General features: G+C 68.3%; 3 protein-coding genes across 6 annotated transcripts; 1 reads left to right on the plus strand and 2 right to left on the minus strand.

Annotated features, from left to right (window-relative positions):
- Positions 1-34: 34 nt before the first annotated feature.
- ABHD15 (abhydrolase domain containing 15) lies at positions 35-2,555 on the minus strand. Its single transcript, XM_053961391.1, has 2 exons — positions 1,700-2,555; positions 35-514 (listed from the first exon to the last, which is right to left on the minus strand). The coding sequence occupies exons 1-2, from the start codon at positions 2,527-2,529 to the stop codon at positions 37-39; spliced, it is 1,308 nt and encodes a 435-aa protein (XP_053817366.1). The 5' UTR covers positions 2,530-2,555; the 3' UTR covers positions 35-36.
- Positions 2,556-2,782: 227 nt separating this feature from the next.
- Positions 2,783-11,337, minus strand: GIT1 (GIT ArfGAP 1). Of its 4 annotated transcripts, XM_053961381.1 has the most exons (22): positions 11,204-11,337; positions 8,181-8,314; positions 7,985-8,097; positions 7,796-7,901; positions 7,635-7,721; positions 7,395-7,525; positions 7,224-7,318; positions 7,101-7,143; positions 6,894-6,920; positions 6,550-6,598; positions 6,394-6,466; positions 5,677-5,774; positions 5,485-5,596; positions 5,279-5,406; positions 5,046-5,198; positions 4,739-4,966; positions 4,576-4,629; positions 4,217-4,303; positions 4,056-4,129; positions 3,778-3,960; positions 3,587-3,650; positions 2,783-3,483 (listed from the first exon to the last, which is right to left on the minus strand). In XM_053961381.1, the coding sequence occupies exons 1-22, from the start codon at positions 11,253-11,255 to the stop codon at positions 3,271-3,273; spliced, it is 2,304 nt and encodes a 767-aa protein (XP_053817356.1). In that variant the 5' UTR covers positions 11,256-11,337; the 3' UTR covers positions 2,783-3,270. The 4 variants fall into 4 exon arrangements, with proteins under 4 accessions (XP_053817356.1, XP_053817357.1, XP_053817358.1 ...); XM_053961382.1 differs by lacking the exon at positions 6,894-6,920; XM_053961383.1 differs by lacking the exon at positions 4,576-4,629.
- A 1,743-nt stretch (positions 11,338-13,080) lies between these two features.
- Positions 13,081-20,900, plus strand: ANKRD13B (ankyrin repeat domain 13B). The gene is made up of 15 exons (XM_053961392.1): positions 13,081-13,235; positions 16,566-16,701; positions 16,981-17,105; positions 17,177-17,222; positions 17,478-17,621; positions 17,713-17,902; positions 17,989-18,055; positions 18,145-18,226; positions 18,295-18,359; positions 18,440-18,570; positions 18,681-18,838; positions 18,915-19,067; positions 19,231-19,391; positions 19,569-19,645; positions 19,734-20,900. Exons 1-15 carry the CDS (start codon positions 13,125-13,127, stop codon positions 19,942-19,944), a joined length of 1,857 nt encoding a protein of 618 aa, XP_053817367.1. The 5' UTR covers positions 13,081-13,124; the 3' UTR covers positions 19,945-20,900.
- Positions 20,901-21,020: the final 120 nt, after the last annotated feature.

The raw sequence follows: 21,020 nt of genomic DNA on the forward strand, positions 1-21,020 counted from the left end.
TCTGCCTGCCTTTGTGGGACCCTGCCCTAGGGGGGGCTACCGCGTGTAGGATCTCTGCCAGGTGAACACGGGGGGCTCGACTGGGGGACCCCCCCACCTGCGGGGCCGCGGCAGCCCCTTCCTCCTCTCCTCCGTCCGCAGGAACTCGGCCATGGCCCTGAAATATTCCAGCACGGCCTCGTGGGCCCAGCAGCGCCCCGGCCCCCGCCGGGGGAAGCCGCAGTGCCCCCCGTGCGGGGTCAGCAGCAGGAAGAAGTAGGGGCTGCTGCGGAAGAGCTCCCTGGGCAGGCTCCGGGCCGGGGGGCCGCGCACGGGGTCATCGGCGCTGCAGAGGCACAGCACCGGCACCGCCGCCTCGTCCGCGTCGCGCAGGGGCTCGTTGCGCTCCCAGTAGCTCTCCCAGCTGGTGGGGCGGCTCCGAGTCCGGCAGAAGAGGGTTTCCTCCAGCTCCCGCAGCGAGCGGCTGCCCAGGAGCCTGTCCATGTCCACCACCTCGGCCAGGGCCCCCGCGTACCTGCGGGGATGGGGCGGCCGCCGTGGGCTTGGAGGTGCAGGGGTGCTGCCGTGGGCTGGGGGCAATGGGGACTTCAGGGATGTTGCCTGGGATGGGGGCCAGAGAGAATGTTGGCAGGGGCTGGGGCACGCTGCCATGAGGGTGGAGGGTCATAGGGGTGCCTCTTGGAGTTGGGGGCTACAGGGATGTTGCCTTACAGCTTGTGTGCCCATGGGCTGCTCGACAGTCCTGGCCCTGCATGCAGAGGAATAGGGGTAACCTCGACTGCCCCAACCCCAGAGCAGCTTAGGAGGCCCATCCCAGCCCCTTGCCAGAGATCCTGGAGGGTCCCCACAGCACAGCCCGGGTGCCATGACAACGGGAGACGGCCGGCACTCCTGCTTCGTTACCGTGACAGCAGCATTTGCAGTGGGAATCAGGAAATAGGGAGGGGGGAGATTCTCTGCTGCCCACCCCCCAGTACCCCATCCCTGCAGTAAGCACTGTTCCTTGATGCACCCATCTTGCTGCAGCTTCACCTGGCACTTGTTTGCCCCTATGTTTGGGGTTTATCCGCATTTTTTTGGCTCCCATCTGCCCACCTGCAGGGTCCCTTTGCCCCCACAAGCTCTCAGCACTCCTTGGGGAAGTGCCCACTTGCTCAAGGCCTTGGACCAGGGCAGTTTGTCTCCTTTCTCAGCCAGTGTTTGGTCCACTCGAGCCTGGCTGTGTTGGGCAATAGGGAACCCAGACCCCTTGGGAAGGGACAGCAGCAGTCACAGCCCCCAGCCCAGCCGTGGGTTGGCATCCCAGTCCCACCCCAGGGCCAACAGGAGGGTCAGGTACAGGGAGAAGGGCCAGCCCTACTCACCCCTCAGGGTCCAAAACCAAACAGGGGGCTTCACCAACTCCTCCCAGGAAGAGTTGTGAGACCCTGCCCCACATCTCCCAGCTCAGGAACCCCAAGATGCTGCCGCAGCCCCAGCCAGGCTGGGGACACATGTGGTGGCCCAGCTGGCCCCATGGCAGCCGGCTCCAGGCTGGTGTTCATTAACCAGCACATTTTGCTGCCCTCAGCACCTCTGCCCCTGCACTGGGGCTCCCGGCGTCAGCAGCAGCACCCACCCCATGCACACTCCCAAGGATGACCGAGGGGTTCCCGAGGTACCCCCATCCACCTCCCCAAGCCCAGGGGACTGCACTGACCTGCTCAATCCCTGCTTGAGATGGAGGAGCAGCGGCCACTCGTAAAGCCAGGGCATCCTGGCCTCAAACCAGTCCCGGCCACGGAAGATGGGGGAGAGGCAGGCGGCAGCAGCCAGGCGGCTGGAGGAGCCGCTCTCACCCAGGTAGGAGAGCAGCAGCCCCGAGCCCGAGCCCTCGCTGACGGCCAGCAGAGAGGCAGCGGGGTGCCGGCACCGCAGGTAGGTCACAGCCTCCCGCAAGTCCCCGGGATCCCCGAAGGGCTGGAGCCGGGGGGTGGTGAGGGGGCAGCCGTTGTGGCCCCGGCGGTTGAAGATGACGGGGATGAAGCCCCGCTCCAGCGCCCGCAGCCCCAGCTGCAGCAGCCCCCCCGTCACCTTCCCAGCAGCGTTGGGGATGAGCAGCAGCACTGGGCTGGAGACCACCCCCCCGCCACCCGCAGCCCCCCACGGCCCCACCAGCCAGTCCAGGGCCACCAGCCCAGCGTCAGACAGCTGCAGGAGCTCACGGGCCACCACCGGCTCCGGCTCAGGTGGCTGCAGGAGCTGCCACAGCATCTGGAGCTGGGGCCAGCACGGCCATGGCCAGCATCCCCCCCGCAGCGCCGCTGAGCGCGCCAAGCTCCGCACCAGGTGCTGGGCCAGAGCCGAGGGCTTGCACAGCAGCCGGCAGTGCCCCGAGCCCTCCTCGGCCATGAAGGGGATCCCCTCCTCCTCGTCCTCCTCTCCCACGTCTCCAGGCACCTCCAGCCTCCCTGCCCAAAGGCACCAAGCTAGAAGGCCCAGCCCCACGAGCACCGCGGCTGCGGCCACCAACCCCTCCGGGGACAGCATGGAGGCGGCAGGAGCCTCAGCCGGCAGCCCCGATGGTCGGCGGCTCGCAGAGCGATGGCGGGGCCGTGCTGGGAAAGCCCAGCCCCGGGGCTGGGCAAACAGCAGGGCTGTGCCGGGGATGGCGTGAGCGGCCGCCAGCAGGGCCAAGGGGACTGGGTGAAACGGGAGGGACACGTGGCCAAGCCCTGCCTGTCGCCGCAGGGGTTGAACCCCCTGCAGCCACGGTCCCTCCACGGGCGCAGGAGCCGGGCCGTGCATTGCTCACACCTTTATTGATACAAATGTACAAGGACACATCTTACAGTGGGGAGTGCGGCCCCGGCACGGGGCAGGACGCCCGGGGAGGGGTTCAGGACGCCCGGGGAGGGGGGGCCCGCGGGCGCCCCAGTCCAGTGTAATGCCGTGGGTGGCCTCGGGGGTACCGGCCACCCAGAGAGGGGCTTTGTGGGGAGTGGGGGTACAAGGCCACCGCCGCCACGGACAGCTACAGAGGCTATGTACAGGATAAGTTAGGCGCGTGCCGCGGGGTGGGCAGGGGGCTGTACAGGGGGATGCAGGCACCTACCCCGCAGGCTGAGCACCAGCTCCTTGATGGCACGGGGGGCACGAGGAACCCCGCACCTCGGCTCCCCAGAGAGGCCACTCGCAGCCATGCTCGCCCCAGGTGCCGGCTGCTGCCGGAGGGAAGGGAGGCATGGAGAGTGCGGGGGCCTGGGGACATGGGGGGACGCGGGCTGGCGCTCACTGCTTCTTCTCACGAGTGGTGATGGTGACCAGCTGCTTGGCGGCCTTGGCGATGTCGTAGGCACACTGGATGACCTGCTGGGTCAGGAGCTGGTAGTCCACGGTGGCGCCGGGCTCGGGGGGCACAGTCTTGCGGCACTCGCTCTGCAGCCGGTAGGCGCTGGCGTTGAGCAGCCGCAGGGAGCTCCGCACAGTCTCCAGTGCTGGTTTCTGTGGCAGAGCACAGGACCAGTGTCAGAACCTATACTCGGGGGGGCTGACAGTGCCTGGTGGAGACCACAACCACCCCAGGGACACACACCGCTCCTCCTACCTTAGGGAAGAGTGATGCCATCTCTGTCACAGCCGAGTGGATCTTCTCTGAGCAGGGCACAAAGCTGGGGGCAAGGACAAAGGGTGAGTAACACGGAGGACAGTGGCTCCCGACCACGGAGGCTGACAAGGCATGACCCCACCCCTGGTCTGGGTGTCCAGAAGGACCCTGAGGCTGTGCCCGAGTCCTACCTATCATGCTTGGACTCTTGTGCTGCCCGCAGCAGCTCCTGGATGTTCTTGGTGACCTGCTCAGTTTTGAGGATGACATCCTCTGTGCTGGGCAGGCCAGGGTCCAGCTCCCCGTCCAGCGGGTCCAGCTCGTGGGGGAAATCCTCATCCTTGCTCAGCTCCACATACCGCTTCCCCTCCATGCTGCAGGGACCAACCAACCACCCTGGGTCAGTATCAGCCCCCTGTCCCTGTATCCCCACGTACCCTGGTGCAGCCCCCCCAGCCCCACCACTCACCTGATCAGAACCTCACCAGCCTGTGTGTTGTCGTAGTCACTGTCAGTGCCGCTCCCGTGCCGGTCCAGCTTGCTCTGGAGAGGAGAAGAGCAGTGTCAAGCCTTGCCCAGCCCCATCCCCACAGGGACCCCAAGGGTTGCTCCCCCTCCCTGATACGTCACCATGTGTCGGGCACCATCAGGCGGGCAGGAGAGCAGCGGGGAGGATGGAGGGAAGGGCACTGAGGAGGCAGATGGACCTTTCCGGATCTGGAGGAGAGAAAAGAGGGGAAGCCCATGCTGAATGGGGTGCAGAAGGGTGTGGAGCCAACCCCGGTGACGTGCAGGGGAGGACGAGCACAGGGGACACCGCCACCCTGCATGCAGGAACATTCCGCAGCTGCCATCCCTTGGGGAGGTCCCCGACCTGACCCAGGGGGGTGCAGGGCGGTGGGGGGACAGGACATCCCAAAGGCCACATCCTGGGCAGGCGACAGCCACCATGTCCCATGCAGGAGCCGCCCCCGCTGCGGCCCCCTTACCCGGTACACGCTGGCCGGGATGTGCATGGAGTACAGAGCCTCGTCCTCCACCTCCTGGCGACACACGAAAGGTTACGGCCCCGCGGGGACGGGACCCAGCACCCCGTGGGGCTGGGGGGACTGCTGCACCCCAAAACCCTCCCACCCACCCCAGCACACTCACGCCGGGGCTGAAGGGCTGGAGCCGGGTCACCAGCTCCTCCACCGGCTGCCCGAAGGGTTTCAGCGCCGAGCCCGGCTCGTACATGGAGAAGGCCTGGCGGTCCCGGCGGTGCGGGGGGGCCGTGCCCGGGGGGTGCCCGTGCTCTGGCCGCTCGCTGGGGGCCGGGGTTGGATGTGCAGGACCAGTCTGCTGCCGGATCTGCGTGTTCTCTGCCTGCAGCTTGTGGATCTGCAGCCAGAAAGGGGAAGGCATCAGTGAGGAGGGGAGGGTGCGCTGAGGAGGGGAGTCTCGCTGGCCCCACACCCACCTCGCGCTGCAGCCGGCGCAGCTCATCGCTCAGGCTGTTGTTCACCTTCATCAGTTGCTGCACCTTGGCCTCAGAGGCAGCCAGAGCCTTCTTCACCTCCAGGTACTCCTGCAGCGTGATGGGGCCATCTGACAGGTCGGAGGAGTCCATGCTCTGCAGGGAGAGGAGCTCAGCGCTAGGATCCCAGGGAGGTGGGGGTGTGGGTGGGGGTCCAGGCTGGGGCCCGGGCTCACCCTGGCGCGGTTGTTGCGGGAGGCGTTGCGCAGCAGCTCCTGGTCCGTGTCCTCGTCAGAGGCGACGCTGTCGTAGTCGTGCTGGTCGTCCAGGTCACTCTGGCTCCGCAGCGAGTAGTCGAGGGCGTCTGGGGAGGGCAGGGCGGGTGCTGAGCACAGGGCAGGGGGGAGTGCTCAGCCCCACCTCACTGCCCTCTGTGCCTCACCTGTGGGGCTGAGCAGACTCTTCCCTTGCTGCCGGCGCTTGGCTTCCCCGAGGATGTCGATGAGCAAAGTGGCAAACTCCCTGGCGTTGAACCTGGCCAGTTTTTGCCGGCCCTGGGGGCAGGAGGGGGAAAAAGGGGGTGAGCAGAGGTCTGAGTGCACAGCGGGGTCGTGTGGCCTAGAGGGGGCCTCACCTGGTTGCGTGTGGCCGAGTACTCGGGGTTGACAGGGAGGAAGGGGACGGCGCTGCGCTCTGTCACCAGCGTGCTGTGGTTCTGCGTCGTCAGCCAGACTGCAGGAAGGCACCCGGTGTCAGACCCCGGGGGACACAGGGGCTGGACCCCCCCGGACAAGCAGGCTGCAGGGCCCGGAGCCGGCAGGACGCAGGCGCGGGCGCAGGGCCAGCCTGCTGGGGTTGGGAGCGGAGCCTGGCCAGGCTGACGGGAATCGCCTCCCCCAGCCACCCAGCAGGGCTGGGGTCCCCCCATAACCCACTAACAGGACCCCCCCCATGCTCTTCACCCTTTCAGGCACCAGCTCAGCACCCCCCAGCTGGTAGGAAGATGGTTTGACACGTCTGTTGGCACCCGCCCCGCCAGGGAAATGGGACTGCCCCCACTCTGCCAACCCCCCAGATCAGGGGCACCACTGCAGGCTGAGCCCCCATCCCTGGGGGATCCCGGCACCCACCTCCAGCAGCACCCCAGCCCTGGCACCCAGCGGCGGCCCCTCGCGCTGAGCAAACCTTCCCGGCCGGAGGAATGAGGAAGGAGGGGCCTGCGGTCCTGGCGGACGCATCCAGATCGGGGGGAGCGCAGGGCTCGGCCGCAGCCCCGCCGGCTGCTGCTCCTCCCCCGCGCCGTGACGCCCGCCCCGGCCCTGGGGGGCTGCACCCCGCACCCCCCGCTCACCCGCGTCGTTCTCCCGACGGTCCACCTCGTCGTACACGTCCATGGCCAGCTCCTCGAAGAGGCGGTTGCTGAGCTGCAGCAGCACAGGGGACAGTGTCAGGCAGGATGAGAGGGGCAGGCAGGACACCCCCCAGCCCTGCCCTGGCCCCCACTCACCGCCTGCAGCTTCTTCTTGGCTGCCTTGGCCAGTTCAGAGAGGTCCAGGCTGGGGGGTACAGCGAGGGGGGAAACAAAAAGTGGGGGTTATTTCCTGGCCTGCTCCCACCAAAACAGTCCCCAGCTGCGCCCCACCAAGACAGGGACCCCCCCTCAGGCATTAGGGGCTTCACCAAGCAGGGCTGGAAGGCAGGCACAGGAGGATGAAGTGGCAGGGGGCGAGCAGGACCCCCCCTCCCCGAGTGCCCCCCAGGTGCTGGGCCGGGCCGAGCGGCCAGGGCTGCAGGGGGGGCCCATGCCAGCAGCATGGGGGTCCCCCGGAGCCAGAGCTGAGCGGACAATACCTCTGTGCCATGCACTTTGGGCGCACCCTGCGCTCCGGAGAAGGCAGCGGAGGGAAGAACAGGATAAAGGCGGATGTTAAACGCGTGTGCACGCCGACCCCCCACCCCCCAGGGATGCTCCAGTGACCAGGGTCCCCCCTCAGCCCAGCGGGGACGCTGGGGGGGACGTGGGACAGGGCAGTGGGGCCACGGGTGCCAGGCACTCACCTGTCAGCCATCTGCGGGATGATGTAGTGCCCATTCTTGTGGTCTGCACAAAGAGAGGGGTGGTGAGCAGGGCCACGTGCTCCCTCCAGGGTAACCCCCTCACCCCAGGACCCCCTCACTCACCCGGCTTCCTGCCGCAGAGGTAGAAGGCCAGCCGGTCGGTCAGCTCGTACTGGCACTCCACCAGGCGCTCCGCCAGCTCGTGCTGGGCTGCCTGCCTGTGGGAGGGCCGGCAGGGGTGATGCCCACCCTAGGCGGGGTGCAGGCAGGGGTGACCCCCTTCCCTGCCCTCACCTGGCATAGTCAATGGGCGTCCGGCCGTTCACATCGGGCGCCCCAGGGTCGGCACCGTAGACCACCAGCAGCTCTGCCTGCAGGATCTGCCCGGCCTTGGCGGCCACGTGTAGTGGTGTGGTGCCCTTCTCCTGCGGGCATGGGCAGCCTCAGCCCTGCAGCCTGCACGTGGTGTGAGGCTCCAGGACCCCCCTGGGCCCCACTCCACCTCTGGGGTCTCTGAGCCCCACCAGAGCTCACCGGGTGGAAGAAGTTGGCCTGGGCACCCAGCGAGAGCAGGCGCAGGCAGGTCTCCAGGTTGCCCGTCCGCACGCTCGAGTGCAGTTGCTGCAGAGGAGAGAGCTGGTAATGGGGGATCTGTCCCCACTGCCATAGGGGGGGCCCCTGAGCCGCCACCCCACCTTGCTGAGGTCCTTGGCAGTGACACCGTCGTCATCCCGGCAGGGCAGCTTGTGGACGAAGGCCAGCATCTGGTACTTGGCACGGATGAACTCCGACTTGGTGGGGCTGGGGGTGGGCAGTGGGTTTTGGGTGAGGAGGGGGCTTGCAGCCAGTGCTGACCCCATCCCCACAGCGCAGGGGGCACTTACTGCACTTTGTCCTGGGGGTTTGCCTTCCGGCGCCCGCTCTGCACCTGCGCTGGATCCAGCAGCGAGTGCTCCCAGATGGAGTTGGCCCCGTTGCTCGCCAAGGTGTGCACCATCTGCAGGGGACAGGCAGGGCCCAGTGGGCACGGGGGGTCCCAGTGCGCATCTCCTCCCATTCCAGCACCCACCCAGCACCCACCTGGAGCAGGGTGGCGGGCCAGGGGCTGTGGCGCAGGTGCTTGACGATGGAGATGTGGCGGCCCAGGCTGCGGTGCACGCTGCAGCACTCGTCGCAGATGAGCACCCCGCGGTTGATCGACGCCCAGCCAGGGTCTGGGGGTGGCATGGAGGTGTCAGCAGGTGTCCCCTCCCCATGCGGTCCCCTCCTCATGCATCCATCCAGCAGGGGGGATGCGTTGCCACAGCAACCATTTCCCAGGAGATGGAGAGGGGCTCAGCCCATCACCAGGGGAAACCCACGGGTTTCCCATAGCAACAACCAGCCAAAAGGGGGGCAGGGTTTGGCCCCCCACCATCAGGAGGACAGCTGGTGGCAGGGATGATGCCAGCACACTCTGGTCAGGGGCATCCTGGCTCACTGCGAGGTCACTCACCCCCGGAGCCCCCGGCTGGGTGTTTGGGGGGTCCTGGATGGGGGCAGTGTGTCCCGCAAGGGGTGGGCACCCCCGGTCCATGGGCTCCTACGTAGGGTGGTCACCAGCTCTGCACCCTCAGCACGGCAGCGCAGCCAGCCCACAGGACACCCCAGCTCCGGGGCAGGTGCCATGGCCCCCCACGCTGCCGTGCCCCTCCAGCCCCGCCGCTGGCCCCGGCCAGCCGGACTGGAGCCCTTTGTGTCCCCGCCGGGAACAAAGGATCGTTTGAGCAGCCGCGCTGGCCCCGCGCTGGCACCAGCCCCGGCACCCGCGGGGGCACCGCTCCCGGCCAGGCAGCAGCTCCCCACGCCTGCACCCCAAAAACAGGTTCTGGGGACGAGGGGGTCTGGCCGTTGAGCTGCAGCTGTTCACAGCAGCATGAGGACAGGATTTGAGAACCCCTGCTGGGTCACAGCCCCCCCTCCGTCCCCGGGAAAGGCAGCCAGGCACGAGGTAACGACGCTGAATCGTTCCCAGGTGTCCCCTCTGCCGGGCACGATGAGGGAGTCCTGCCACCCTCTGTCCAGCCCCACCCCCTCCCCTTGTTTCTGTAGGTCCTACACAAACACCACACCGTCCCACGGCGGGGGCCAGCCCCAAGCCCGCGGATACAGGCCCTGGGGAGGTGACCACACTGGCCTGCCCGGTGGCCCTGAGGGGGGACAGTGGCCCCACGACCTCACAGAGGGAGGAAGGCAGGCAAGCGGCCAAGCCTCCCCCACTTCCTTCCTCGCTGCAGGGTCCCGGACCCCTCCCCATGCACCCCCCCCCAGAGCCCGTGTTGGGGGGCACGGCATCCTGCCATGCTGCAGTGCCCCGGGGCCGGGGTGGGGTGGCCGGGGGGAGCGGTGGCCCCCCCAGCCTGGCAGCCCCGCGCACGCAGATGGCAGCGCCTTGGCAGCCGGTGCGGCGGCATCTGTGCCTTCGCACCCGCTGCCCACGGCCACCGCCGGGAACAGGACGCGGCGTGCGGGGGGAGCCGGCCCGCGGCCCCCCGAGCGGGTGGATCCAGAGTATCCCTGGGGCAACAGCCCCTCCCGCCCTAGGACCGCTGGGATGTGGTGGGATGCGGGCGGGCACTGCAGCAGATCGTGGAGTGCTTGCACAGGGACACTCCAAACCCTGGGAGGATCCTGGAGTCCAAGGGAGCTCGCAGCACCTCAATCCCTGCATCGGGATTTGCGCTGACACCGGGACCGCCAGCACTCGGCCCCGCACTGGTGATGGCAGGGCTGGGGCCAGCCGGCATCCCCGCACGGGGCCGAGGGAGGCCGGGCAGAGGGATCAGAGCACCCCACGGGCACCTCCCCATGCAGGGCCAGGCAGCGCATCCCCGGCAGCGACAGCGGGTGCTCCCAGCGCGCTAGGAAACGGCCTCTGGACTTTATAACTCATTTCCTCTCATGGCTGCCAGGCGATAAGAGATTGGAAAAAACTGGTTTCCATTTCCCCTGGCCGCAGCAGGCAGCCCCGGCACCGCCCCGGGAACCCCTGGCCCCCCGCTCGCCCGCCGGCACGGGGGATGCCTGGAGGCAGGGCAGCCTTTCGCCCACGCGTGCCGACAGCTCTCCTGGCAGGATCCGGCCATTGGCACGTGGCCGGAATAATTTCGGCACAGCCTTGGCCCGCGGGCAGCTTTCCGGGGCCGGCTCGGAGACCCGTTCATTCATTGCCGTGGGGCCACCTGCACTGGCTACGGGCAGGTTTGGGGTCCGGCCCTACGGTGGGCAGGGTTTAGGGGGCCAAACCCTCCGCGACGCCCACGGGCGCGTGCCCAGCGTGGGGGCTGTGGGCACCGGCACCGCCGGGGATGGGAATGGTCTTGCCCAGGCTCGGCTCTGGCTTGCAGCGCGGCGGCCGCCCGGCTCACCCAACCGGCACCGCCAAGCCCGGATCCGGCTGGGGTGGGTGCTGGCTGTGGGGTGCAGGACGGTGTCCCCCTTCATCCTGTCATTGACAGGGTCACCAGCGCTGCTGGCACCGACCGGCGCGTCCCCAGCCTGTGCCAGCAGCCCCCGCGCTGGGGTGAGAAAGCTGTGGGTGGTGCAGGGGGGCGTGGGGGCATGCGGGCTGCGCTGGAGCGGCACGGAGGAGGGCATGCGGGGGTATCGCGGCTGTGTCTCGAGTGCACTAGGGTATTCCAGGAGGCTAAAAGGGGGTGCACCAAGGGGGTCATGAGTTTCATCAAAGCGTTTCACTGGGGGCACATCAGAGGGTTCCTGGGGGGCAGGCGGGGGACTCAGTGGGGCTCCCTCGGGTGTGCAGAGTGGGGCGAGGAAAGGAATCACCAGGGCGATCCTGGGGGCACTCAGGGAGGTGCAAAGGGGTCTCGATGTGGGGTGTAGAAGGAGATGCAAAAGGGGTCATGGGGAGCAGTCCGGGGGCAAACACCTCGGGCTACAGCGGGGGCTGACGGGGGTGCGGGGGACGCACCGGGGGTGCCATGGGGCGCAGAGGGGGCTCTCGGTGGCGAGGGGGGGGCGCGCAGGGTCAGGCTCCGGGGGGCAGCAGGAGGCGCGGTGGGGCTGGCGGGGCCGTGCCGGTGCCGATGCGGGGGGGCCCTTACCTGGGGCGCTGCAGTCGGCGCACACCTCTGCCCGCGGCGCCTTCCGGGACATCCTCAGCGGCGAGGCGGGCCCGGGCCCGGGCCTCTGCGCCAGCGTGGGGCGGCGGCGGCGCCCCCGGGCCCGCCGGGGGAGCGGCGGCGGGGAAGGGGGGGGGGGCCGGGCGGCGGGGAGGGGGCGGCGGGGCCCGGGGCGGCGGGGCCGGGGGCTGCCGGCTGCTCCCAGCGCCCGGCGGCTCCGCAGGAAGCGGCGCAGGCCCGGCCCCGGCGGAGGAGGGGCCGCACCGCCCCCGCCCCGCCACCGGCAGCGCTGCCGCGGCCGCCCCGCACCGGCACCGGCACCGCCCCGCACTCACAGCCGCACCCGAACCCGCACCGGCGCCGGCGCCGGCACCGCCCCGCACCGGGACACGCACCCGGACCGCCCCCGCCCCGCACACGGACCCGCTGACGAATTCGCACGGGCACCGGCACCGCTCCACACCCGCACCGGCGCCGCCCCCGACCCGCACCCGCACCTGCAAACGCCCCCCGGACAGGCCGGTCCCGGACCCGGGCACCTCACCTGCTCCTGGGCGTCAGCCCTGCCCTAGCTCTGCTCCTGATCCCGGGCATCCCCCAGTCCTGACCCCAGTGCCCGTCCTCGGTGCACTCCCGGTCCCATTTTCAGCCCAGAGCACTGTCCTGGTCCTGCTCCCAGCCCTTGTCCTGTTTATCCTGGAGGGGTGGCACTGGTCCCGTTCCTATTCCGGGTCCTGTGTAACCCAGTCCCAGCCCAGGGCACCCCCAAATTGCTTCAGTCCTGCTCTGGACACTTGTTCTGGATCCAGCCGCAGTCCTGGGGCAGCCCCAGCCCTCTTCCCAATGCCACCTCTGCCACTGTGCACCCCACTCCCGGACACACCCCTTCTCCAGGACACTGGGTTGGGCCACACACCCCTTAGGGTGCTCAACAGGGGATTTTGGGGGTGGGTGGGGGGATTGGGGACTATATGGGGTCTGCTCCCTACTGCGACCCTTTAATTACCAGAGGGGACACCCCATGGGGGCCCCACAGACAGCTGGGGGGGGGTCAGACCCCAGCGGGAGCCGGGGGAGTGGGGTCGCATCGTGTCCCCCAGCAGCATGGGGGTGACCTCACCGCGGGCTGCTGAGGAGGTGGCTCATGACGTCATGGGGCAGCGGGGCTGGCAGGGGGATGGGGGATGCTGTGCGGGGACAGGGGCGGGGGATGCGACCACCGCCACCGCCACGGCTGAGCAGAGAATAACACCGGGGGGGTTCCCTCCCACGGGAGGGTGGGGAGCAGCGGGGTGGGGGGCCGGGAGCGCGGCGCCGGCGGAGGCCGGGGCGGCCGCAGAGGCCCAGCCTTGCATTGTTCTCGGGCGGCAGCCGGAAAACGCGACGCCCGCCCGGGAGAGACGCAGACGGAAAAGGAAACGGGGCTGGGGGCCCGTGCCTGGTGCTGCGGGGGCGGGAGTCGGGGTCCCCCCTACGGCCCCCACCTGGTCCCCACCAGCCGCCTTCACCCCTGACCCACCGTATGCTCGGGTCCGCTGCCCCACGGGGGGAGCGGAGGTCACCCGGGAAGGGGAAGATCAGCCTGGGAAAGGGGAGAATTTGGGGAGGATGCTGATCGCCAATGGGGTGCCCCTTTGCAGGCCCCCCCGCGGGATCGGAGGCCGCGGTGATGGGCTGAGCGGTGCGGGAGGGGGAGCGAGGAAAGAGGAGGATGAAGATGAGGAAGAAGAAGGGGGCGATGCCGGGCAGGGCAACTACAAGTCCCATGAGGCCGGGCGGTGCGGGGGGGGCCGGGGAAGCACCGGGCGGGAGGTGGTGGCCCGCCCCGCCCCGCGCCCCCCCCCGCCCCGCGCCCGCGCCGCCCCGCGCCGCGCCCGCCGCGCCGCTCCAGCATGCACGGAGGATGCTCGCGTCTTGCTCGGGCAGGAAGGGGCCGGAGGGCAGGTACCCGCTGCACTACCTCGTCTGGCACAACCGCGCCCGTGACCTGGACCGGGAGCTCAGCGCCAAGCAGGTGGGGCGGCGCGGGGACACTCCCGGCACGGCCCGGCCCGGCCCGGCTCCGCTCGGGCTGATGCAATGCTCGGGGCCGGGGTGAGGATGAGGATGGAGATGAGGGGAGTGATAAGGATGGGGTCTCTCTCTGCTCTGGCGGGGCTCTGGGGGTGTGGTGTGTGTCCCCACCTGCACGCCGGGACTGTGCCTGCTGCCCCCGGGGCTGTCACGGAGCGGTGGGTACCACCCGCGGGTCCCCTGCAACCTCCAGCACGCGCAGCCCCGAGCATCCCTCCGCACGTGTCCCCAGCTCCCTGCTAGGCCTCTGCAGACCCCCGGCCCGCACCCCGCTTCTCAGGGTATTGCCAGCCCCCTGGGGGTGCAGCATTCAGCTCCCCACTCTCAGGCTGAGCCCCTCTGTGGGCGGGGGGACAAGGGCCTTGATGCAGTCGGGGCGCAGCCCCCCAGCCTCACAAGGGTTCTTCTCAGGGTGAGGGGACCCACTTTGTCCCTCAGCCAGGGAACCTCCCAGCCGCCTGGTGATGGAGCGGGGTGTGGGTGCTTCCCAGGCGGGTTCCCAGCCTCCCTCTCTCCCGTGGCGATGCAATTCAGGTAATTAAAACCCAACCCCGAAGACGCAGGAAACCGCAGGCACAGGAGGGAGGCTGACGGGGAAGCTGTGCTGAGCATCCCCAGTCTCTCGGCCCGGGTCCTCAAACCCCAAGGCACTGAGGGCCGTGCTGGATGGACCCTGGTGATGCATGAAACGGGGGTCATTGTGCCGCGAAGCTCCCGCCGGGATGCAGGCGACGGCTCCCGCCACACCCGTCTCTATTGTGGGGTCCAGCCGGAGGCTGCGCCAGCATCGCCCCGGTCTCCCACCCCATGGCCAGTGTTTTTATTTTCGTGCTGATTTGGGGTCAGTCTTCCCAGGAGCTCAGCGCGGCAAAGATCAAAGCTGGGCTCGGCAGACGGGGAGCTGGAGGGGCTGCGGGGGGGCTCTGACCCGCTCGCCTGCAGAGAGGCTCCAACCCTCCAGCCTGGCTCTGCCCTGGCCCCCGCTGGCATTTGCTGGGAGAGAGCAAAGCCAGCCATGTGTGCACCCCAGGGGTGCGGGGGGAACGGGGGGGGGAGCGTGGGTGCTGCAGGCCAGACTCTGGGGCAGGTGGGGGCTTGGGGGAAGGAGGTGAGAGCCAGCCCAGGCTCCCTGCTCTGTCCTGGGCATCCAGGGACACGGCTCAGCCCTTATCCCTGCCAGAGCATCCCCCGGGTAAGGGGTGGGGGCTGATGCTGTGTGAAATTCTGGAGGCTGGGTGCCCCCCTACCCAGGGCTCTGCCTTGGTGACCCCCACAGGGCAGTGGCTCCACGTGCTGCCCCTCCCCAGTGCAGGTGTTTGGGTTTGGGAAGCACTGGGGAGCATTGTTCCTCTCCATGTCCTCGTAAGGGCTCTGTGTCTGTCACCCCCAAACTGTCACCATGGGCTCCCATCCACACTTGCCTCCAAGGAGCAAGGGTCAGTGGGTCCCCTTGACAGGGACATCACGAGCATGTGGCAGGCAGTGCCATGGAGCCTGTTGTGCCAGGACACCCCTCACCACAGTCTGCCCCCTCGGGCGTGACAGGGACCCGGGGCTGCGCGGGGACACCGGTGCCTGGCACCATCTTCGCGTGCTGGCTCATGTCCCCTGTTGCTACCCAGGAGCACGAGCTGGGGTTCTCCAGCCCGGGGACAGCCCCAGTGGAGGGACGTGCTGTGCCACGTGCCCGGCTGGCACAGGAGGAGCGACTGAGCTGCGGTTCTGCACTGCACCGCTGCCACCCCAAAGCCATCCCTGCCCTGTCCTCATCCCCGGTGGGTGTCACGGCCCCAGGATGGGCAGCACCTGGAGGTCTGTGCTGTGGTCTCCAAGCTGGAGCCAACCCAACAGCAGGGCTCAGGACTGAGCTCTTGCTGGCAAAATCTGGGTCACGCCAATGTCCCCTGGGGTGGCTCCAGCACCATATCCCCACACTGGGGACCCTCATCCTGCCCAGTGCTGGGGCAGGGCTGCAGCTGGGGAGCCCCACTGAGCCTGCTGCCCCCACCCCCGGCTGGGGGGTGATTGCCTTAATTAGAGCAGTTTCATTAGCGCAATTAAGAAGCAGCAGTCGCCTGGAGAGCATTGGAGCGACACATTGACTGCCAGGGAACTGGGGGGCTGTTTTGCTCCGGTGGTGTGGGCAGACTGGGGGGGTCCCCCTACCTGGTGAGTACCTGGGGATGAGGGACACAGGAATTCACAGCCTGGGCAGGGACAGGAACATCCCTGGGGCAGCAGCAATGCAGGACATGCCCAGAGCAAGGCAGGGATGTGCTGCAGGTGAGACTCTGGGCACCAGGGAGCCCATGCTCCACCTCTGCCCATGTCCAAACATCTCTGGCTGCCCGGTCCCAGCTGGTACCTTTGGGTCCTGCACCCCAGATTTGTTCTCCTGAGGGTGGCCTCCCCAAAACCAATTATTTGGGCACTGCCCCACTGCCTCCTGCCCTGGCAGCATCTGAGCGCCCCTCTCCAGGCACTTCTACCCCAGCTGGGTGCTGGGGGCACAGAGGGTGCCCCCCCCTTCCCCGAGCCATATCCCCAGCTGGGCATGGGTGTGACGCTGCTACCCACATGGGGAGCAGGGCCCGTGGGTGCCGGGGGTGCCCACCCGCCACCGCACCAGGGATTCCTCAGGGCTGGCTGAGTGCCAGGCTCCGGGTTTGGCACAAACAACGGCAGCCCCAGCGACGGCTCCCCAGGGCCCCGGGGATCCTCCGAGCAGCCGCTCCGCTCCCGCAGCCGCCCGCCCCCGGCTCAGGCAGGGGAACACGTGCGCCCGCCGCAGCCCACATCGCCCGCCGCGCTCCCGGCCTGGCAGAGGGGGGCTGCCGGCAGCTGCTGCCTGGCAACTGGGCACAACCCCCTCCAAATCCCAGAGGTGGGGGCTTTTCTGGAGCTTGCAGCTGCATCGAAATGTGCAGAGCTGCGTGCACTGTGCCAGGGGCATCTGTGCCCCCCACTGCCATGCCGTGCCCCTGCTCTGTGCTCGCCTGGTGCGTGCAGCCCAGCCTGGCTGTGACGAAGCGTGCTGGGTGCTGGCAGCCACCACCGTGCTCTCCATGCCCTCTCCGTGGGTCTGGCAGTGGCAGCAGGGAGAGGCTTTTGAGGTGCCTCTCTTGGGGGAGGTCAGGGGTGGGGCTGCTCTCCAAGATACTGTCAAATGTTGGCTGCTTTCTTTGTCTGGGAGCTGCACATCTGTGGGAGAGCACTGGGGAGCAAGGTCTGGCCACCTCAGTGATCTCAGAGCCTCATTCCTTCCTGGCAGGCCGACATCGAGCAGCTGGACCCCCGAGGACGCACTCCCCTGCACCTGGCCACCACGCTGGGCCACCTCGAGTGTGCCAGAGTGCTGCTGAAGCATGGCGCCGACGTGGGCAAGGAGAACCGCAGCGGCTGGACAGGTGAGCGGGTGGCTGCTGCCCTCCATCCTCCTTCAGGCTGCCCTGATGCAGACACGGGCATGGAGATGGGCGTGGGCATGAGCGTGGACACAGATGTGGACATGGACACAGGCATGAGCATGGGCACAGGCATGGCCATGCTCGCCCTGGTGCTGCAGCTCCCCAAGGCACCGCTCACGTGGTGCTCTGTGCCCGTGGCTCCTGTGCAGCGCCCAGCTCTGCAGTGCCATGTGTGTCATGCCGTGCCACGGCCCTGGACGCTGCCCCTTTGCCCCGCAGTCCTGCAGGAGGCTGTGAGCACCCGTGACCTGGAGCTGGTGCAGCTGGTCCTGCGCTACCGCGACTACCAGAGAGCCATCAAGCGCCTGGCGGGGATCCCGGTGCTGCTGGAGAAGCTGCGCAAGGTACCTCCCCCGGCAGGGGCTGCGGGGGCTGTGGCCACGCGGTTCCCCTGACCCCTCTGTGCTCTTCACAGGCCCAGGACTTCTACGTGGAGATGAAGTGGGAGTTCACCAGCTGGGGTGAGTTCGGGGCACAGCGTGGCTGTGGGGGGAGCGGGAATTTCCCAGCAGAGTCCCCCAGCCCCAGCATCCATCCCCATCCCTAGGTTGGGGGTCACCTGCTCCCTTGCTCCCCGACACCCCCAGCTTGCAGACCCCCATCCTGCCAAGGCATCACGTTCCCCAGGTGTGTCCCCCACCCAGCTCGGTGCTGGCAGCCCCCTCGGGGGTGCAGGTGTCCTCATCCCCTGCTGGGTTATCGGCATCTCTCCCCAGTGCCCCTGGTGTCCAAGATCTGTCCCAGCGACACCTACAAGGTGTGGAAGAGTGGCCAGAACCTGCGGGTGGACACCACACTGCTGGGCTTCGACCATATGACCTGGCAGCGGGGCAACCGCAGCTTCGTCTTTCGGGGACAAGGTGAGGGTGACACCGCCACGTGCCCCTCACTGGGGAGTGGTGCCGGGTGACACGGTGGGGACCGTGGTTGTCCTGCCCCCATTCCCTGCAGACAGCAGTGCGGTGGTGATGGAGATTGACCACGACAGGCGGGTGGTCTACTCGGAGACGCTGGCCCTGGCCGGCCACGACCAGGAGGTGCTGCTGGCTGCTGTGCAGCCCACTGAGGAGCAGGTGATGGGGCGGCTGACGGCCCCCGTCGTCACCACCCAGCTGGACACCAAGAACATCGCCTTCGAGAGGTGGGCTGGGGTGGCACCGAGCTCACCCCCGCGGGTGCTGGCACCCCGGGCTGTCCACGCAAGTTCATGGTGCCGTGTCACCCTAGGAACAAGTCCGGGATCCTGGGCTGGAGGAGCGAGAAGACGGAAATGGTGAATGGGTACGAGGCGAAGGTGAGGGGCAGGGAGCTGAGCTGCCCGCGGGGCTGTGGTTGGTTGCAGCTGTGAGGTGCCCACCTCTGCCATTCCCCCTCCTCGGCCAGGTCTATGGCGCTTCCAACGTGGAGTTGATCACACGGACACGGACCGAGCACCTCTCAGACCAGCACAAGGGCAAGAGCAAAGGTGGAGCCAGCACGGGCTGGGGGGGCAGGGCACCCCTGGCTCTGCCCTCACCCCCTCCTCTCCCACAGGCTGTAAGACCCCCCTGCAATCCTTCCTGGGCATCGCTGAGCAGCACGTGGGGCCCAACAATGGGGTGAGTGTCTCAGGGGTCGGAGGGGGTGGCCCAGCAGTCAGACCTCCCCTCTCACCCCACGGGGCTGTCCCCTCATGCAGACGCTGATCACGCAGACACTGAGCCACGCCAACCCCACTGCCATCACCCCTGAGGAGTACTTCAACCCCAACTTCGAGCTGGGCAACCGGGACATGGGACGGCCCATGGAGCTCACCACCAAGACACAGAAGTGAGAGGGGGAGGAGCAGGCAGGGACTCCCTGTGTCCCCACCTCCACTGCTGCAGAGCTCGGGGCGGGGGAAAGGTGGTGGTCCCCAGCCCAACGCCTGTCCCTGGCAGGTTCAAGGCGAAGCTGTGGCTGTGTGAGGACCACCCACTGTCCCTGTGTGAGCAGGTTGCCCCCATCATCGACCTCATGGCAATAAGCAACGCGCTCTTCGCCAAACTGCGGGACTTCATCACCCTGCGGCTCCCCCCCGGCTTCCCCGTCAAGATTGGTACGGACTGGGCTCTGCTGCTGACCTGGCCGGCACAGCCAGCTTCCCTCCTCGCCTCTTTTCCCTTTTCCTGCAGAAATCCCCATCTTCCATATCCTCAACGCCCGAATAACCTTCGGCAACCTCAATGGGTGTGACGAGCCAGTCAGCTCCCTGCGGCACAGCCCCAGCAGCGAGGCACCCTCACCCAGCAGCGACTCCTCCAGCGTCAGCAGCTCCAGCTCCCTCAGTATGTGGGGGGGACACGGTGAGGTGGGATGGGAAGGGGTCCCAGTGGGGTACAGCTGGTGGCAGTGGGTCACAGCAGGGTAAGGGACACACACAACTGGCGGGGTGGAGTAGGAGGGGGACCCCACGGGTGCCCAGCCAGGCCAGCTCTGGTCTCCCCACAGCCTCGTGCCGAGCGTGTGAGATGGACCCGGCGCTGTTCGAGGTGCCGCGGGGGTACAGCGTGGTGGGCACCCACCAGGACGCCCTGCGGGAGGACGAGGATGACCTGCTGCAGTTCGCCATCCAGCAGAGCCTGCTGGAAGCGGGCAGCGAGTACGACCAGGTGGGCACTGTCACCCCTTCACCTCCTCCTGGCTGAGAGACGCCGCTGCCCACCCCATCCCGATCCTCACTCACCCCACCTCTCTCCATCCCTGCATGCCAGTGGGTCAGAGTTCATGCTGGGGGAGCTGGTTTTTGGGGTGCCACGCTCCAAGCACCCCTCTTTCACCGGCCACAGGTGACCATTTGGGAAGCACTGACCAACAGCAAGCCGGGCACCCACCCCATGTCGCACGAGGGCCGCCGGGGAGACAGGTTGGTAAGGTCTGGCCAGCCCCCCTGGGGGGAGTGGGTGTGGGTGCCGGACCCACGGGGACCCCACCGAGCCCCTGCTGCCCCCCAGGACTCCCCAGCACACGGCATCCCCGCGTCCCCCCGTGGCCCCGGCGCCGGGGGGCGGCAGGGGGCCCGGCGCGCTGTTCCCCAGCTACGCGGAGCAGCTGCGCCTGGCCATGGCGCTGTCGGCGCGGGAGCAGGAGGAAGCGGAGCGCCGGACGCGCCAGGAGGAGGAGGATCTGCAGCGGATCCTGCAGCTCTCTCTGACGGAGAAGTGACCCCGCACCCCCACTGAGCCCCTCGCCCACCCCGGTGGGGATGGGGACGTGTCTGGGGGGCACAGAGGGGGAGCGGTGTGGGGGGAGCCAGTCCAAGAACTGCGGAGGGCAAACGGGGAAGAGGGGAGCAGGATTTGGCCCTGGGAGAACGTCCCCAGAACTGGGGCAATATTGGGGTGAGGTGGGGGCACCCCACAGCAGCACAGGGTTGGGGTGGGTGTTAACCCTGCACCTGGGGTGGCAGGGACCAGGGAGGGCAACTCCACAGACTGTACCCCTTCTCCAGGACACCCCTACTCCCCCAGCCACCCTACGGGGTGCTTCTCAGCCCCTCACCCCAGGAAGGTGGTGGGGGGCACATCCTGCCCCGGATGGGTGGGCTGCCAGTTGCGTGGGGTCCCGGGGTGCCCCAGAGCCAGGGGACTCTGCCCGGCTCTCTCTTCCCACCCCTGCCCAGGCGCTACCAAGTGCACTTACCCGGGAGCTGCTCTGCCTGCCAACAGGGGTGGGGGCTCAGCCCTATTGTACCCCACAGCCAACAAGGGGCTGCACGGCCGCCCCCCCTCCATGGCACGGGGACTGCTGGGGCAGCTGAAGAGGTGCCTGTGAAAGGCGGCCCGGTGTCACCCCCCTTACCCCTGCTCACACCCCTCCACCCTGCTCGGATGCCCCCCCTTGGCAGCGCTGCACCCCCTCATCCCGGGCACTAACCCCGAGAGAAACCTTACGTCAAATGGTGCTAACCCCGGCCCCCTGCCCCGGCTGCTCCCCCTTTGCACACGGGGGGCCGGGGGCTGCGGGGTGAGGGGGGGGCCGGGCTCGCTTCCCTGGGACTTTTCATAGCTGGTGCCCCTCCCTCCACCCACCCGTGCACCCCACAGCAACATCTGGGCCAGGGCCGGGGGAGCCCGAGCAGCTCCGACCGCGGCCAACACCAATAAATGCTCTTTAATGTTTGTCTCTCTCGGCCTCCCTCTGCCTGGGCCGGGGGTTGGCAGGCAGCGGGTGCTGGCAGAGGGGTGCAGGCAGCACCCCTGGCACGGTGGTCCCTCGTCCCCGGTACCTGCCACGCAGCC

Source organism: Vidua chalybeata, chromosome 20 (assembly GCF_026979565.1).
Source record: "Vidua chalybeata isolate OUT-0048 chromosome 20, bVidCha1 merged haplotype, whole genome shotgun sequence".
NCBI classification, from domain to species: Eukaryota; Metazoa; Chordata; class Aves; order Passeriformes; family Viduidae; genus Vidua; species Vidua chalybeata.